The 17,984-nt window shown below is 35.3% G+C and overlaps 1 protein-coding gene across 9 annotated transcripts in view; it reads left to right on the plus strand.

The window, feature by feature from the left end:
* KCNT2 (potassium sodium-activated channel subfamily T member 2) overlaps positions 1–17,984 on the plus strand; it is a 354,137-nt gene that overhangs the window by 183,051 nt on the left and 153,102 nt on the right. For all 9 annotated transcript variants that reach the window (XM_081225686.1, XM_081225691.1, XM_081225687.1 and 6 more), the window contains 2 exons: positions 883–1,019; positions 4,717–4,780. In XM_081225686.1, coding sequence (XP_081081812.1) covers positions 883–1,019; positions 4,717–4,780 — 201 coding nt within the window. The remainder of the gene's footprint in view (positions 1–882; positions 1,020–4,716; positions 4,781–17,984) is intronic.

The raw sequence follows: 17,984 nt of genomic DNA on the forward strand, positions 1-17,984 counted from the left end.
CTTTTTTGTAGGAATTCCATATTTAATGGTTAGGTTTTTTATTATTCATATTAAATAATTTCAGATGCTTATTAAAACCCACAAAGAAAATCTATTTGGGGGAAAATTCGATCCTTCCAAATTTTGATCCCTAGTAATTTATTTTGTCTAATATCAATATGGAGAATTCTTAGAACTCCAAAAATTCCTACTAGATATATTATAAAGTGATAAAATGGTGAATGTTTACCAGAGAATTTGAATTCTTATAGATAAATTATTTTAAATTCTTATAGATTTTAAATTCTTACAGATTGTTTTTTATTTTCTCCAAAAGACCATTATTTTGAAATATTTTGATCTCAAACTTTTAAATTTAAGTTACTTTGTCAGTATTATCAATATTTTTGTGAATCTTTTTCCATTCAGATATTCATCAGAATATTTTCAATATTATCAGTTCAAAATAATATTACCAAATGATACAAATCACCATCACAGTTTTTATTCTAAAAGTAACAATTCGAAGTATGAATTGATCCTTAGGACTTCTGGCTGGTATGCAATTTATCTTTTATAATCAGCCTGAAGTCGTAACTGAAAACTTCATAGACTGGAAAATGTGTGCTGAGTATAAGCAGCGATTACCTTCCCTTCCTGGTACTAATAAAATTGAAAAAGATCAGGATGAATATATTGACTTATGAGATGTTTATATGTCTGTTATGTTTATTACTGAATCATTTTATTTGACACTAGGTTTTAAATCAAACTTTTATTTGTTAGTAAGAGTTAATTTCTACTTTATCATATTTTGAAATGTTCTTAGATATTCTATTTACCTACGTAGTATAAAACAAAGCATTATTGTCTCTAACCCATGGCCCCCTTTGTTTTGAGTAGGATTATTATGTGGTGATTTTGTGTCCTACTGAAATGGATGTACAGGTCCGAAGGGTCCTACAGATTCCGATGTGGTCACAAAGAGTCATCTACCTTCAAGGTTCAGCCCTTAAAGATCAGGATCTGTTGCGAGCAAAGTGAGTATATCTCTTCAGTATTTTCCATCTTGTAGTGTTTTAATATCTTTTCTCTCCTCCAAATTTTAGCAGTTTTCAGTGTTGCAAGATGTGTATTTGAATACAGGCTTTTGCTTTCGTCCCACTGCTGGTCAAATCAGAAGGTTAAAAATATAAAGTCCGCGTATTTGCTCCTCTTTCTCAGGGCAGGGATGTTCAGCAGACTGCATCCACACAACACGGTGAGAAGTGTGGTGTCGTGTAATTATCTCAGGCTGATGGGAGGTGAGCTGAGTTATCCAGACTCAAGGAGACTCATCTCCAAATCCCTGGATACTGTTTTTATTCCACAGATAAAAATCTTGGGCTAAACATTGTGTGAGATACCAAAGCAGTTTGCGTCAGGGTTTAAATTTAAGGAGCTTGTATCATATACTGGGCAGGTAACACTTATGTTGCCTGGTGTCTGAGATGAACGAGTCCTTGGGGACTGGAAGAATCAGAAAGGTGACAGGGGTCTTAGTTTCTCTCTTCTTGTTGTGTAGATGCCAGCTCACCCAGCTTAAAGGTGACATAGTCTTACACATTTGTCACAGGTCATGAGGGTCATTTCAGGGGGCAGAGTGAGAGGATGGTTGGTTAGATTGTAGACACTGGGGAATCAGGGCATCTGCAAAACAGCATCCTTAGTTTCAGAAACCAGAAGCGTTCCTTAGTGCAGGTAGCTTTGCTCAATGTTTTCTCTTATTTTACAAGTTTTAAACATATCTTCATGTTTATCCTTGAGTTGTCCTACAAATTCTTTTAGGTTTAAAAGTATCTTCCCTCAATTTCATAAGTGTTTTTTTCTTTGTTGTTGTTTTGGTTTTTTTCCAGATCACTTGAGTATGTGTGTTAGTGTGTGTGTTGGTGCATGTTTTCCATGTGTTTGTTCTGTGTTTCTTTATGCATGTTCTCTGTGTGTTTGTGTTTGTGTGTGTATGGGGGAGGGTGTGTGTGGGTGACGGAAAAGAACAGAAGAAAATTTCCAAACTCCTTTTTGCTGCTTACTCCTGCAAAAGATGACTAGATAGCTCATAACAGGAACTCTGACATTAGTTTTAATTTATATATAATAGTTCAGTTTAACTGAGATTTTTCCAAAGATTTAATAACTTCTGAAACAAAAAAGTCAGTAGAAACTGTCAGGATATAATGAATGGTACATAATTGGAAAACTAAGCTTCTTTGAGAATATATTGGATGGGCCAAAAAGTGCCTTCAGTTTTTTAAGTAAAAATAAAAGACACATTTTTCATTTTCACCAAGAACTTTATTGAACGACGTATTCACCTTTTTGTTCCACTACCTTCTGCCATTTTTCAGGCAACTTTATAATTCCATCTTCCTAAAACTTTTTTATCTTTTTGAGCAAAGAACTGTTCCAGGTGCCTTTTACAGTCTTCCAGGAAATTGAAATTTTTTCCATTAAGAGAATTTTTAAAGACTGAAATAAATGGAAATCCGAAGGGGTAATGTCTGGAATACGGTGGACAAATCATAACTTCCCAGCCAACCTGTAACAGTTTTTGCCTGGTCATCAAAGAAACATGAGGTCTTGCGTTATCCTGATGGAAGATTATGCATTTTATATTAACTAATTCTGGACGCTTTTCATCGAGTGCCACTTTCAGTTGGTCTAATTGGGAGCAGTACTTGTTGGAATTAATTGTTTGGTTTTCTGTAAGGAGCTCATAATAGAAGATTCCCTTCCAATCACACCATATACACAGCATCACCTTCTTTAGATGAAGACCAGCCTTTGGTGTGGTTGGTGGTACTTCATTTCACTTACCCCATGATCTCTTCCATTCCACATTGTTGTACAGTATCCACTTTTCTTTGCCCATCACAGTTTGTTTTAAAAATGGAACATTTTCATAACGTTTCAGTAGAGAATCACATGTGGAAACATGGTCAAGAAGGTTTTTTTGCTTAACTTATGTGGAACCCAAGCATCAAAGCGATTCACATAACTAAGCTGATGCAGATGATTTTCAAAGCTTGATTTGGTTATGTCGGCTATCTCCCGCATGGTATAATTTTGATTTTTAGTTATTGTTTTAATTTGATCCTTATCAACTTCAACTGGTCTACCCGACTGTGGAGCATCATCCAGCAAGAAATCTCCAGCACGAAACTTCACAAACCACTTTTGACACATTCAATCAGTCGCAGCACCTTCTCCATACTAGAGCCATCTTACCCAAAATACGGAACAAACATTTTGACCCACCCAATATTAGTATTTGTTGTGGATTACATAGTTCATATACGTTGTCACTATACATGACAGTTCTAGAATAAGTCAGATTCTCCCAGTACCTCAAGTAAAACACAGGTGTTTGCTATTTGCTATCTATACTTATTATTTGGGAACTGTAAAGAAATAGTTGCTTAGACAGTAACATAACTTGGATCTTTATATTCATCTGCATAGATAATCAATACGCTTAATTTATTATAATGAGTTAAGTTCTTCATAGGGTAAAAATGAGTCATGCACATATTATGGTCAGTATGAATTTCTGTGTTAAATGAAGTCTTTTGACTACCTAATAAATTAATCTAAGCCATTAGGATTAGTTATTAGTATCTTAGCTTGATACTACCTAGGATTAACACATTCATTTAGTATTAATAGTGTTAATAATGGTTTCTTAGCAAAATCAGTCACATTTGCAAGAAGCATTCCTCCATAAGAATAAAAAAGAAAAGTGTGGATGAGTGAGAGGTAGCAGGGTGTTAATTCTCAAAAAGCTGAATTAAGAAAGAAGACACCATTTCTATGTTCATTTCTTATCCTATGTCACATGAAAATTTGGGAATTAATGTTAACTAATACATTCTTCAGTACAATTCCCCATGCAAGAAACAAAGAGTAGGATTCTCCAAACCAGTTCCAAAGGTCAGTTGTATGAGTTTTGAATTGCTTTGTTGAAGATGACGTTTAGAAAATGTTATACAATGCTCATAGTGTCTTAATAACCATGACTACTTCACATTTTTCCAGAACTGTTTGCTTTGGTCTAATTCCATGGATTTTTCATAGAAAATATTTTGGGAAAAATTCTTTTATCATAATGAACCAGAAAGATAAATAATTCCTTATTTTGAAAATACACAGTTTTATGTTTTTAGAACATTACTTATCAAGCACTGAAGCGTAATTACTGTTTATCAGTACATTTAAGAAATATAGAACTTTAGCATGAAAGGAAAGGGTTTGGAACAGTTGATGATTCATCTCCAGGAAATATAAATGTACAGTAGAATTTGGCTTACAAATACTAGGCAGCTTTGTTTCCTCTCTCTTAGTTTTGTTGACATACTGAAGCCAAGATGTAATCACTCTAAACTAAAGGCTAATACAACTCCCTCAATTTACACGAAGTATATATATGAAAAAAAATATATAATGATAAAAGAGAAAATAAAATTTGACTCTTTTTTAACGTCTGTCATTATAAGCTGTTGAGTTATATAGCCAATCTGCAACAATTATTTTGTTTACAGTCAAATATAGTCAAGATTGTAGAAATACTACTTTCATTTAAACCTAAGGATGTCCATAGTTTACACGTACTTTATATGCACTGGAATTCTATTTTGCCGATAATGCATAGATATGCACAGATATGTCAGTGTGTGATTATTTTATTTTTCCATCTGCATTTAGGATGGATGATGCTGAGGCCTGTTTTATTCTGAGCAGCCGTTGTGAAGTAGATAGGACATCCTCTGTAAGTTTCTAAAATGTCTTTTTGTAAATTGTTCTTCTTTCCTTAGAAGATTTTTAATTAATTTATTTTTTAATCTGCCAATATTAAGTATTGATGACCTTAAAATTTTACTAAACGGAAGTAAATATCTCTAAACTATCTTGCCAAAATATAAGAATAGTTGCATCATTGACTGTATCAACGAAAGTATTCTTGAAGTAGTTATCACTAATCCCTGGGTTTTCAGTTGATCAAAATGAAATGAGTCATATATAAACAGAACTAGATCATTTTTAATTAAATATATCCTATGCTATGTGATTTTGTTCAAATGATCTCAATTTCCTCAACTTAAAAACAAGGCAGATGGATCAGGCATTCTGCATAAAATCAGTTGGAGAGTTTCTAAAAAAATATGCATTTGTGAAAGTTCTATTCAGGATATGCAGGGTGGGGATTGGGAAGCTGTGTATTTTTAAAAGATCTCCAGGTGATTATGAAGCACCTCCCAATTTGGAAATCTCTGGCTTATATGATCTCCATGATACATTTTTTAGGTCTAAAGTTCTATAAACTCATAATTAAATTAAATCTTATAATTTACCAAATTATAACTTCTATTTTTTAAATGCATTTAAATTTTATTACTTTTAAAAAGTGCTTTATTATTCTATGTTGAGGATGTACTGTTAACTCCTGTGTTTCTAAGCCAGTAAGTTCATCGGTAGTCATAACTGTGGTACACAGACAGATAAGAACCTTGGTGGCTTCTGTAGTGATTGGGGAAAAAGCAAAATATGTCTGGGTCTTTTAGGGACATGATTTGCACTTTTCTGAAGCATCTAATAGGTGTGCTCTGGTACATTACTTTAGAATTGCAAGTCCTGAATGTGACAGGCTTTGTGTTGTTCTCACTCTAATTTAACTAAAATTTTTACTCATTTTTAAACGAGCTTACTCATCCTTCATTTGAAGAGGACTATTATGTGTTGAATTGTGTCCCTCAAAAACTCGTGTGTTGAAGTCCAAACCTCCAGCACCTCATAATGTGAACTTACTTGGCGATAAGGTCTTAATAGAGATAATCAACTTATAATGAGTTTATTAGAGTGGGTCTTAGTCCCATATGAGCTGTGTCCTTGTAAAAAAGGGAAATGTGGTGACAGAGAGATAACAGGGAGAACGCCACATGCACATTAAGACAGTCTTCTCTAAGCCAGGAGAGAGGCCTGGGACACACACTCCCCTCACAGCCCTCAGGAGGAACCAATCTTACCAACACCTTGATTTTGGACTCTGGCCTCCAGGATGATGCGACAATAAATTTTCGTTAAGCCACCCAGTTTGTGGTACTTTGTTATTGTAGCCCTAGCAAACTAATGCAAGGCCATAGACCAAACAAATGATTGCAAAGTTTGTAAAATATTTATTTTTTAAAAATATATATTTTAAAATTCACTTGCTCCCCTCCTTCTCCACAGTTACTGTCTTAATTCAGACCAGATTCTCCTCGGTCCACTTACGCACTATTGCAATGGTTTCTTAATTGTTTCCATACATTAGATACTCCAAACATATTTATTGAATAAGTGAACTGGAATTGAACATCCTCTACCTTATGTTTCTATGATTATTTAACTTATGTAATTGTGAATCTTGGGCCTCTCCAGTGGGAGCTTAGTTTCAAAATACTTCCAGTCTTCCAGTATCTATGTAACAAAGGGAGTAAACATTAGGAAATAATCACCTAATGTCTTTTAGAGTACCCTTTACAAGGTGAATTTGGAAGCTTTCCATTAAACAAATGCATTCCATTTCCTCCTGACACTCTAGCAAATTTACAAGAAATGCATAAAAAGACTTCACTCGTCAAGACAAAGGAGATGGTAGATGAGGAGACCTTAATACAAGTTTGGAAGCTAGAAAGCAGATGGTCGGGTGGTAACTGACTTAACAGACAGAAGGAAGGTAACATTTAAGTTGAGAGAGGAAACAAATCAGATGCAGGCTCTTTTCTGCAATGGAGCCTCAAAAGTCGCAGGAAATAGAGGCACCAGATGCCTCTGTAAGTAGGGTTTTACGTGGTACTAAATATATGAACAGTGATTAAAAGTCTGGAGGAGAAACAGTTAGATTCCCTGAACCCCTCCACACATCCATGGCTGGTCCCTCTCCCCATCCTGGGAAAATAGGTTTACTATTTGGCGAATTTGGCCAAAATAAACACTTTCTGGCTGCCCAGGAAGAAAGAGTGGGAAATTAGCTTGTGGCAGAGAGTCCTGACCCACTGATGCCCTCTGGGAATGAAGCATTGGAAGCAAAATCCTCTGATTCTGTGCAGTTTCAGAGAAGGTCAGTGTGAGTTACTGAAGCAGTTGGGGGACAGGAAATGCAGGAGACTGTTTCCTCTGCCTACTTATGGTGGAGACAGCTCAGGCTACTGCGTGATCCAGATGGTGGGGTGGGGCGCCTCCAGGAACAACCAGCAGGGCTCCCTTGGTATTGGACTGGTTGGTGCAGCAAGACTGTTTGGTAGACACATCAGGACTGGAAGCATTCTTGGCCAAGTGTGTGTGTGTGTGTGTGTGTGTGTGTGTGTGTACATAGGATGTGAAAATAAGCTTCCTGCATTCACTCAGGTCCCAAACAGTTTTTGAGTACTTCACTCCTACATATGTTCAAACAACAGTGATCACTAGACATTTAAGGAATTTCCTAAGAAGAAAAAGAAGGAACCAAGTAACAGACATACAAAAAGCATAGAGAAAAGAGGAATTAAGGGAAAACACAAATACTGCCATAGAATTCTGGGAGAATAAGTAAATTTCAAAATATGTAATAAATATCCTATTTTTAGTAATTTAGTAATTGAGAAGATGAGAAGAGTATACATAAATAAAACAAGAATAGTAGGCTATAGAGCAAGACAAATCAAAACAAAACAAGAACATTCAGTGAACCAAAAAGAGCTTCTGGAAATTAAGTATAGGTAACAAATGAAAAATTAAATAAAATATTTAGAAGATAAATCTAAGGACATTGAAAAATGAAGAGTAATAAAATGAACAATAAAACCAACTAATGGAAAAGGGGAGTCAAAACAAGAGAAAATTAAAGGAGTAGTCAGGAAGAAGCAATATCCATATAGTAAGAATTTAAGGAACAAGGTCTAGAAAATGGGGGAAATTATTAGCAAAAATATAAAACAAAATAAAAATTTAAAAAAACCCAGAAGTTAAAACAAATTTCTCAGACTGAAGTTGACAAATCAAGAGGGGCCACTTATTAGAGATTAATGACTAAAAAAGTTATGCTTGCCAGAGAAATTGAGATATGAGAAGGACCAAGAGGAAGGAAAGAATGAAAATGAAGAGAAGGTAAAGTAGAAGAAAACACTCAAAACCAAGGATGGAGAATTCGAATGTTTTCAGACTTAGCAGTAATACCAGCAGCCAGAAGACAGTGGGTCAAGGCTTTCAGAATTCTGGGGGAAAGTACTTTTCCACTTGGAATTCTGTATCCTGGCAAAACTTCAGTAATGTCGTGGTCCGAGCGTGGGTTGGAAGAAGAATTTCCAGACCGGAAGTGTTTTAGAAAAGAGAGTTTATTGAAAAGAAAGAGCAGAGTTAGTGAGGGGCACTGCAAATACAGCGGGCCGACTTCCTGATAGACCAGGGAGAGCCGACCTCCTTTGTGGGCTAGTGGCCAACTTTTATAGCCTCAAGACAAAGAAAATTCCTGCTGGCAGGATGGCATTAGGTGACTGGTCAGGGTGCTACAAGGTTACTACATGGTGATTATTTTACCTAACATGGAGTTGGGGGGCTGTCCAGTTTAGATTAGGAGAGCACATGGCAACAGTTGCTATGGGGGCTCGGTTAATTCCAGAATTTTTGTCCTGTGTCCTTGATGTAGGGCTCCACAAGTAAGAAGATAGAAAGATATTTACAGATATTAAAAAGTTTCAAAAATGCACAGTTCTCAGGAGACTGCTGGGAGATGTGTTTTACCAAAACTAGGGAGTGAGTGAAGACAGAATACAACTCAGGGGAGGGAATGGGAATTCCCAAGGTTATGGTCAAAGCAGATTCTGGGACAAAAGCAAGAAGGGAGTGCAAGAAGGGAGGTCTGCCTCTGGAAAAAGATGAAATCAACGTTCCCTGATGTGGTTGAATATATGGAAAGGAAGTTTCCACTTCTGTGCAGAAAACAAATAATAAAATAATGGCTTAAATTATTGCAACTATGACAAAAATTATAAAACCACAGATTCATAAAACAAATCTCTAAAGTATGATTACTTAAGAGACTGCACTGGAACTTGTAATAATCAAATTTCTGAAAATCAATAAGATAAACTTATGTAGCTATAAGATGCATTACATACAGAGGAATAAACAATTTTAAACAGAAGACAATTTTGGACAAGTGTTTTAGAGTGCTTTGAAAAATTGTCAATATACTATTTCATTTCTTGTAAAAGTATCTCACAATAAAGAAGCCATGATAAAAACATTTTTTATACAAACATTTATTGCCAACAGACTACATTTTTTAAAAAGTTAAAGTTCTTCAACAAAAATAAATGATGTCTTCTGAGAACTTAGATTTATACGAAGAAATAAAGAGAGCAAAAATGGTAAATATGTAGGTAAATATAAATGACTAATTTTTTTAATATAATTTATTGTTTTAGGCAAAAAAATAGTCATGGAATTGTAAGAAATGTAGAAGTGAAATTAATGGCAATAATATGACAAAGATTGGAAAGGGATGGTGGAAATATACTGTAATAAGATTCTTGCACTTTACATATTATTTAAATGAAGAGTTTGATAGAGATTTATGTTATAAAACAGAATGACCATGATAAAGATAAAACAGAAGACAAAATGGTACACTAAAAATATTTACTTAATCTGAAAAAAGGAAGGAAAAGAACAAAAAACAAATGGGACAAGTAGAAAACAACAAGATAGTAAACTTAAACCCAACCATATTAATAACTCTGTGAATTATATGAATGGACTAAATTCAGTATTGAATGGTAGGGATCTTCATACTGGATAAGTAAAAGAAAGACCAAATAAAGTACTACCCACAGAAATTTCACTCAAAAGGAAAACATACAATTAGGTTAAAAGTAAGAGGATGGAAAAAGATATACTGTGTGCACACTAGTCATACAAAAGCTGGAATGGCCATATAAAATAGATAAAGAAGACCTCAAAGGCAGGAACTTTTAACAGAGATAAAGAGAAATATTTTATATTTATTAAAGGATTAATTCATGAAGAAGACATAACTCTCCTAAGTGTGTATGCACCTTATAATAAAATCTCAAAATTTATGAAGTATGAAATAACAGAACAGAAAGGAAACAAAAAAAAGGTAAAATTATTGTTAGAAATTTCAGTATTTCTCAGTAATTAATAGAACAAATAGAAAGAAAATCATTCAGGTTATTAAAAACTTGAACTCATTTTCATCAATTAGATCAATTGACATATGGAACATTACACTCAACTGCAGAATACACGTTCTTATCTAGTGAATATGGAACATTCACAAAGATGGACCGTGTGCTGGACCATAAAAGAAATGACAGAAAAGATAAAAGATTAAAAAACATGCAGAGTAGTGTCTCGATCATAATAGAATTTAATAAGAAACCAATAATAAAACTATAGCAGGAAAATACCCACATATTTAAAAATTAAATTATACATTTTTAACCCATGGATAAAATATGAAATAACAAGGAGAATTAGAAATATTTTAATTGAATTGTGATGAAAAATGCAACATTTCAGAATTTGTAGGATGCAGCTCAAGTAGTGCCTAAAGAGGGATTCATAGTTTTAAATTCTTATATGAGAAAAGAAGTTTAAAAATTGAATAGCAAAGAGGAAGTGGAGACAACAATTACAGTCTTTAGAAGTGTTTTCTGTAAGTGGAAGCAGAGAAATAAGGCAGCAACTGATGGGTAATATTTGCCCATTGGTTTTAAGTGGGAACATTTTTTTCCATTTCTTTTTTTTTAAATTTATTTTTTATTGACATATAGTTGAATTACAATGTTGTGTTAATTACTGCTGTACAGCAAAGTGATTCAGGTATACATATATATATAGATTCATTTTCATATTCTTTTCCATTATGGTTTATCACAGGATATTGAATACAGTTCCCTGTGCACTACAGTAGGACCTTGTGGTTTATCCATCCTATACATAATAGTTTGCATCTGCTAATCCCAAACTCCCAATCCTTCCCTTTCCCACCCCCTTCCCCTTGGCAACCACCAATCTATTGTCTATGTCCCTGATTCTGTTTCTGTTTCACAGACAGATTCATTTGTGTCGTATTTTTTATTCCTAAGTGGGAAAATTTTTAGCGAGTCTTATATGCTAAAGGAAGTGATCTACCAGAGAGAGTAAAATGAATGATGCAGGAAAAGGAAAATTGGAATATTTTCCTTTGATAAATAAATGGGTAAAATGCTCATGTATTTTAAAAACAGGGAAGACAAGCTATATAGATCCAGAGACAAGTATATGGTCAAATGTGATAGAGCTATGGAAGTCCTTCTCTTACCATTTCTATGTTGGTTTTTATTATTATTATTATTTTTTATAGAAGTTGAAATCATCAGATGGTAGAGGTTTGAGATGAGAGAAGAAGATATGAAATAGTTCTCTAAAATAGTGGGAGAGGGGATGGACTGGACAAATGTGGAATTCCTGGACAATGCTCACCTCCTGGATGATATTATGGACTATGAATTTAAAGAAGGACCTATTTATCATCTATTTGTGTTTACGCCCAGCCAACTGTTCTTTGTTCTTTGCAGTAGATGAATCGTTGGATTCAGCAAGGTTGTAATTTTGCCTATAGAGTAGGCCTGGGTGAGGGAGACAAGCAAACGGCCTGTTTATACAAGGGTTTGGTTATTTTGGTGAAACGTTTGGTGTAAGCTGGTAAGAAGCAAAACGAAGATGAGGGTATAGAGGTAACAGGGAATGAATATTGGTAGTGTCAATAGATTGAATTTGCTTATGATGTCAGACACTCATTGGAATCACCATCCTAGACAGTGAGCTGGGAAGTAAGGGGCAGTGAAAGGATGGAAGGAGGGTGTCTTATATTGTGATATGTTTTCTAAGGTTCAGACGCTTTACTTTTGAACATCTTGTTCACTCACTCTATCAGTAGATGTGCTCAATTTAATGATTTGTTCAAAGCTAAGTCTCTTCTCTGAGTCATTATAATGAAGGAAGCATCATTGATTTACCTTCTGAATAGCCTTTCTTTGCAGTGGTGAAAGAATTTGATTTTCTTAGCTGAACTAGGCATATGAATTTTTACTTAAAGTGATCTGGTTCTGAAAAAAACAATAATGTCTGCTTTTCTCTTTTAGCTTTTTTGGCACTACTGATTTTTAGACTTCTTGCTTCTTGGGAATATAAAGAGAAAAGAACTACACAATAACACCCTCATTTATTAGCCATCACTAAATATCAGTTACAGGCTAGAGACTACTTATATATATTTATACATATCATGCATGTGATGCATTTCTCACGACAATCCTGCAAGGAAGTTCTTACTAGCTCCAATTGGTAGATTAACAAAAGGAAGACTACTAAAGGCCTCAGGGAGAAAGATTGAACTCAACTCCTCTGAAGCATAAGGCTGGAGGATTTTTACACTCTGGGGTGAGCTAGTGGCAAAGTCCTGGGTTGGGGAGCTTGGTCAGTGTGATTAGGCCATCATTTGCTGACTGCTGTGTATGAAAGTTCAGCTGTCTTCTGGCCACAGAGGCTGGAGATCAGGAAGATTTCACCTCTGAGGATCACATTTCACAGAGATGACCTCCAGGCCCTTGAGAAAGACTTTTCTCTCTTGTAAATCTGGTGAGAGACCAGAAGATTTACATCTCAAAGGCACAGAGAAAGAATTTATAATTGAAAGTTTTCTAAAGTAAATGCTCTAAGAAAAGGGAGGCCAGGGGCCTATAGTTTTGAAGAAAGTCAAACCTGAGGGAACTTTAAGGCCATCTTGGTCATCCAACTCCAAAGACTTGGTATTCTAACTCTCAGAAAAAGTTGTATCTTAGACCATATGGTTAGCTTTCCTGTTTTTTTTTTTTTTAATTAATTAATTTTATTCAAAAAAAATTTTTTTTTGCCGCGTTAGGTCTTCCTTGCTGGGCACGGGCTTTCTCTCGTTGCAGCGAGCGGGGGCTACTCTTCATTGCGGTGCGCAGCCTTCTCATTTCGGTGGCTTCTCTTGTTCTGGAGCACAGGCTCTAGGTGCACGGGCTTCAGTAGTTGTGGCTCACGGGCTCAGTAGTTGTGGCTCACGGGCTCTAGAGCGCAGGCTCAGTAGTTGTGGCTCATGGGCTTAGTTGCTCCATGGCATGTGGGATCTTCTGGGACCAGGGCTTGAACCCATGTCACCTGCATTGGCAGGTGGATTCTTAACCACTGTGCCACCAGGGAAGCCCTAGCTTTCCTCTTAAATATCAAAGGTTTTGTTTTTTGATTATTACATGCATTTTGGAATATATGGGATCTTAGAGTAGAATGCAAATAATCATTGAGCGCTCAGACAGTAATTTCCCTGGATGACCCTTTCAGAGAGCGTGAGAAAAGAACTGAAATAAAATGTCTGAAGTTGCAGGGGAAGAAAAATAATCTTCCCTTAACATTCTCTCAATACCTTCCGTGGCTGAGAACCCCTGTAACAGAAGACTGCTTAAGGAGAGCAAAACAAACCGAAGCTTAATAACATGTATAACTCACGTGTACCTGGGCGATACCTAGGAAGACTGAGTAAGACTCCCCCAAAGGGTCCAAGCCACCACCTCAAATACTATCTTCAACTAAAGACAAAAGAGAGGAGTTGGGAGAGGAGAGGCTAGTTATGGGAGGTTATCAGGAAAGGTACAGTAAGGTTGTCATGCAGATTCAAGTCTGGTGCCTTCCTTATTGATATAGAGTTTCTTGTGATTTACAGTCATCCTTCTTGGTACAGAGAGAGAGATATCCTTACAAATGGAGATTTCCCTTTTGAATATAAATTGCCCTTACAAAAGGATAAATTCTACTCCGATTTAAGAACTCCTCCTGTGTCTGCTTTTTCTCAAAAATAATCAGCTCAAAATAATCCTTATGCTAAAGAGGAATATTTTGGTTAGCATATTCTTTTACCCTTCACAATTTAAACTTTTTTTTTAAAGTTTGTTTTGTTTTAAGCAGATCCATTTGGGGCATTAAAACACTGTAATAGGGGCTTCCCTGGTGGCGCAGTGGTTGAGAGTCTGACTGCCGATGCAGGGGACACGGGTTCATGCCCCTGTCCGGGAAGATCCCACATGCCACAGAGCGGCTAGACGCATGAGCCTGCGCGTCCGGAGCCTGTGCTCCGCAACGGGAGAAGCCACAACAGTGAAAGGCCCGTGTACCACAAAAACAAACAAACAAACAAAAAAACCAACACTGTAGTACATAATCCTTCTATTATTTTATTCCCTAGTTAAATGTACCTTAAATTCTTTAGAGAGGTTTTGCAATTTTATTTTGCTTTTTACTAAATCTAATGGTTAACCTGTTCTCAAAAAGATCTTTCTTACCAATTTATAAAATCACAGAATTTTAAACTGTGGGTTTTAAACTTGCTAGGACTCCCTGGGGTCACTAGTATTATTTGTGTTTTAATCTGTCCAGAAATACTTTTTGATAAATTCTTGACAGATCATCACTGGACTTCAGTTACACAGTTTCATGATAGCCTAGCCTTTTTATGAATCGCTTTCATTATTATTCACTTGACATTTGTCAATGATTTTATGAAGTTTTGAGCACTATGATCATAACTTTGTTAAAAAGAATAAATAAATGAAGGAGACTCAAGAGGATTACAGTCTGGAGTTGGATTTGGTGTTCAGGGTGGATTCCTCCAGAACCTGGGAGAGGATTTAAATAAGCCAAAGGCACTATGTAGAGCTTTGAATAAGTGGCTGGAACTCAGACCAACTAGAAAACAGTATAGGATTTCAGCTCTGAGAAGCACAGTCCAAAATAGATTCTGTATAAGGAAAGAGAAAGTAAACATGTGAACTGACTATAGTTGACTTCCTTCTCAGTCCCAAAATTTCCAGTAACATTCTAAGAATACTTTATATCTAGAAATTCAGACAGGCAGTCAGGTTTTTGCCAGTACATATCTGTGAGAATTAGTATACTCTCAGAACTCAAAGGTAGGATTACAATCCCTGAGAAGTCATTGTCAAGAGCAAGGGAGTACAAGTAATCTTAAAACTGGAATCCAAGATAATTTTTCAGTCTGTCAAAAACCAAAATACAACCCAGGACATTTGAAGATCTAATTAGCTTTAATAGGTGATCCATGAATCAGGGAGCATCCCATCTAACAACTAGAAGGGAGCTCTGAGGAGTGGTAGAAAATGGAAGGATTTTATAGAAAGGAGGATGGATCCAGGAAGTCATTACAAAAGAAAGAAAGGGATATTTGGGGCCTGGAAATCAGCAAGGGGTTTACCTTGCAGATTACCTCTTCCTCTGGTGGGGTTGGAGAAGGGCCCACGTGGCATCTTACCTCACTGGTGCTGACCAGAAATTTCCAAACTGATTGATTAAGATTACACTTCTGGTAAAGGTCAAAAATGCAGGTTAGGTATTAAATCTAAGGTTGGTATCATGGACTTTAGCACAAGTGATGCCATTTTGGACCTGGGGTTTTTCTCTTTAGCAGGTCCCAGACATAATGTAAAAACTGTTCTTTTTAAACATGGCAGGGAGATAAAATTATGCTAACAGCTCTATGAGTTTTGATACCAAGGTCCAGAATGCAAGACTAAAGCTTCTTTAATTATTCTTGCCTGTGGTGCAGATTATTTTTGAAGACCGAGTTACTGCTGAGCCTATAGGTGTTTGACTAAAGCTAGATGGCCTGATCATTTTCTTCCTAATAGTTTCCTAGTCTAAAAGGCAGCAATGTATTTTAATGTTTTTGTATCTTAAGGGTTTTGGTTATATGTTTTCTTTTCAAGTATTTTATTTAGGAACATTCTGAATTACTTTTGTAGTTATAATAAGTATATATCAAATTTGAAGCCTGCTTCTCCAAAGATATAAATTATAATTAACTACAATGAAATCTTGTAGTTTTTAAATTCAGTCATAAAGTTAGACCAACTAATTATAGATGATATATGTTATAGATACTTTGTATAAGAATTGCATTTCATCCCTTACATGATAGATATCTATATATATAATCTAACCTTATAATTTATGACAACCTAAATGTGAATAAAACAGATTTATGTACTCAGGTGCTTTTGAGTCTAATCTAATGCAAACTCTTTACAAGCTTTTCTGAGTGTAAATTGTTCTCTGGGCAAGGATTATATTTAACAAGAATTTTTTATAAAACAACACATTTGTGTTTCTAGGAAAGATTTGTTATCCAGTCTGTGGCAAGACTTTTTACTCTCTCTTGAATAAATGTTTTGTCTTTGTTCAGTTGCCTATAAATATTTATTTTCAAATATTAAGTTTCATAATTCAGTTTTAATTTATAAATTAGTGTCATCTTACAAAAGTATCCAATAGATAAATTAGCAAAACATACTCAAAATGTAAAAAAAAAAAATAAGTGTATCATTTCTAAGGGCTACAGATGTATTTTATAAATTGAAAATTGGGTTGAAAGTGACCTTTGACCAGACCAATATCTTATCATTTTCTGGGTCACAGACTCTGAGACTGTAATGAAGATTACAAATTCTTATGGAGGAGAGGGAAACAATCCATGTATAAAATTTCACTTGAAATGTCTCAATTCCTTGATGGTCATTCGGAGTTCCATTAAAAAAAATACCTGCAGTAGATACAGTGATTTATTTTAGGTCCTTAACATGCCAACAATAATTTTTACGTGCTTCAAATTATTAAAGTTGAATTTTATGAAGACATTTTAGTCAAGTTGATTTTTAGGTGAACTGAATATAGGTGAAATGTTCTGTTTTCACAGTAGCAATGGACACTAGGATGCCCTAAACATACCCTATGCTACCTTCCTTTATTATCATAGGTTACTTATTCCAAAGTTGGCACTTTTACTTTTTGGTTAAAATTAAATAGAGTATCTTTTTTGAAGATTAGTTTGTCAGCAAGGAAAGTTAAAAAAAATTAATATCATCCTCTACTTTTAGAAGAATGAATTAAAAATCTTGTTTCTGTTCCAATTTTATTACCTGTAGTAGGAAAATATTTATTTTCTGTTCCTTATGTGAAATTTATGCCATAGTGTACTGATCTTTTTTCCTTTTTTTCACTTAATGCATCGCTCACAGGATCATAGATATTGCTTATATCTTGGTAGGGCACTATGCATGAATAAAATAAAGAAGGCTTCTGAGCCTTTACGATAGGTACTTCATCCCATCTATCTGCTGAACTGAAATATTTGCTAAATGCTTTCTATGTGTCTGCTGGTCTTTATATTATTTCACTGAATGCTCACAATACCCCTATGAAATAAATATTGTTTTTCTTATTCATCTGTGAAATGCAAATGAAAGCTAGGTGCTAGGGTTTTGCTTAGGGTGAGTAAAATATAGACATGGCCCTTGACTTCATGGCACTCATAGTTTAGTGGGGATAAACTTGAAAAAAAATATGTGGGGTTAATGGTATGATCAAGCAGAGACAGAATACAGTGGGAACAAGTACTGTGGACTTCAGTCCGAAGAAAGGACTTCCTAGAGTGAATGACAAATTGTTCCAGGTAAATTGTTCCACGTGGGAACTCCTGGAGTCTCAGGAGGGGAGAATGCCTTGTCACTGGAATAAAGAGTCCAAAGGCTGGGGAAGTAGTTTGGGGACAGTTGAGTAAACGGTCTTGCAAGCCTTGTTAAGAAGTTTGGACTTGATGCTGAGAGTAATGAAAGACAATGTTTCAGGCGTACAGCAAAGTGATTGAGTTATATACATGCATACATATATATGCACGTATATGTATATACACATATACATATATATATTCTTTTTCAGATTCTTTTTCATTGTAGGTTATTACAAGATAATGAATATAGTTCTCTGTGCCATGCAGTAGGTCCTTGCTGTTTATCTAGCTTATATATAATAGTGTGTATATGCTAATCCCAAACTCCTAATTTATCTCTCCCCTCCCC

This window comes from Mesoplodon bidens (genome assembly GCF_964165515.1).
Source record: "Mesoplodon bidens genome assembly, chromosome: 2".
Taxonomy (NCBI): domain Eukaryota; kingdom Metazoa; phylum Chordata; class Mammalia; order Artiodactyla; family Ziphiidae; genus Mesoplodon; species Mesoplodon bidens.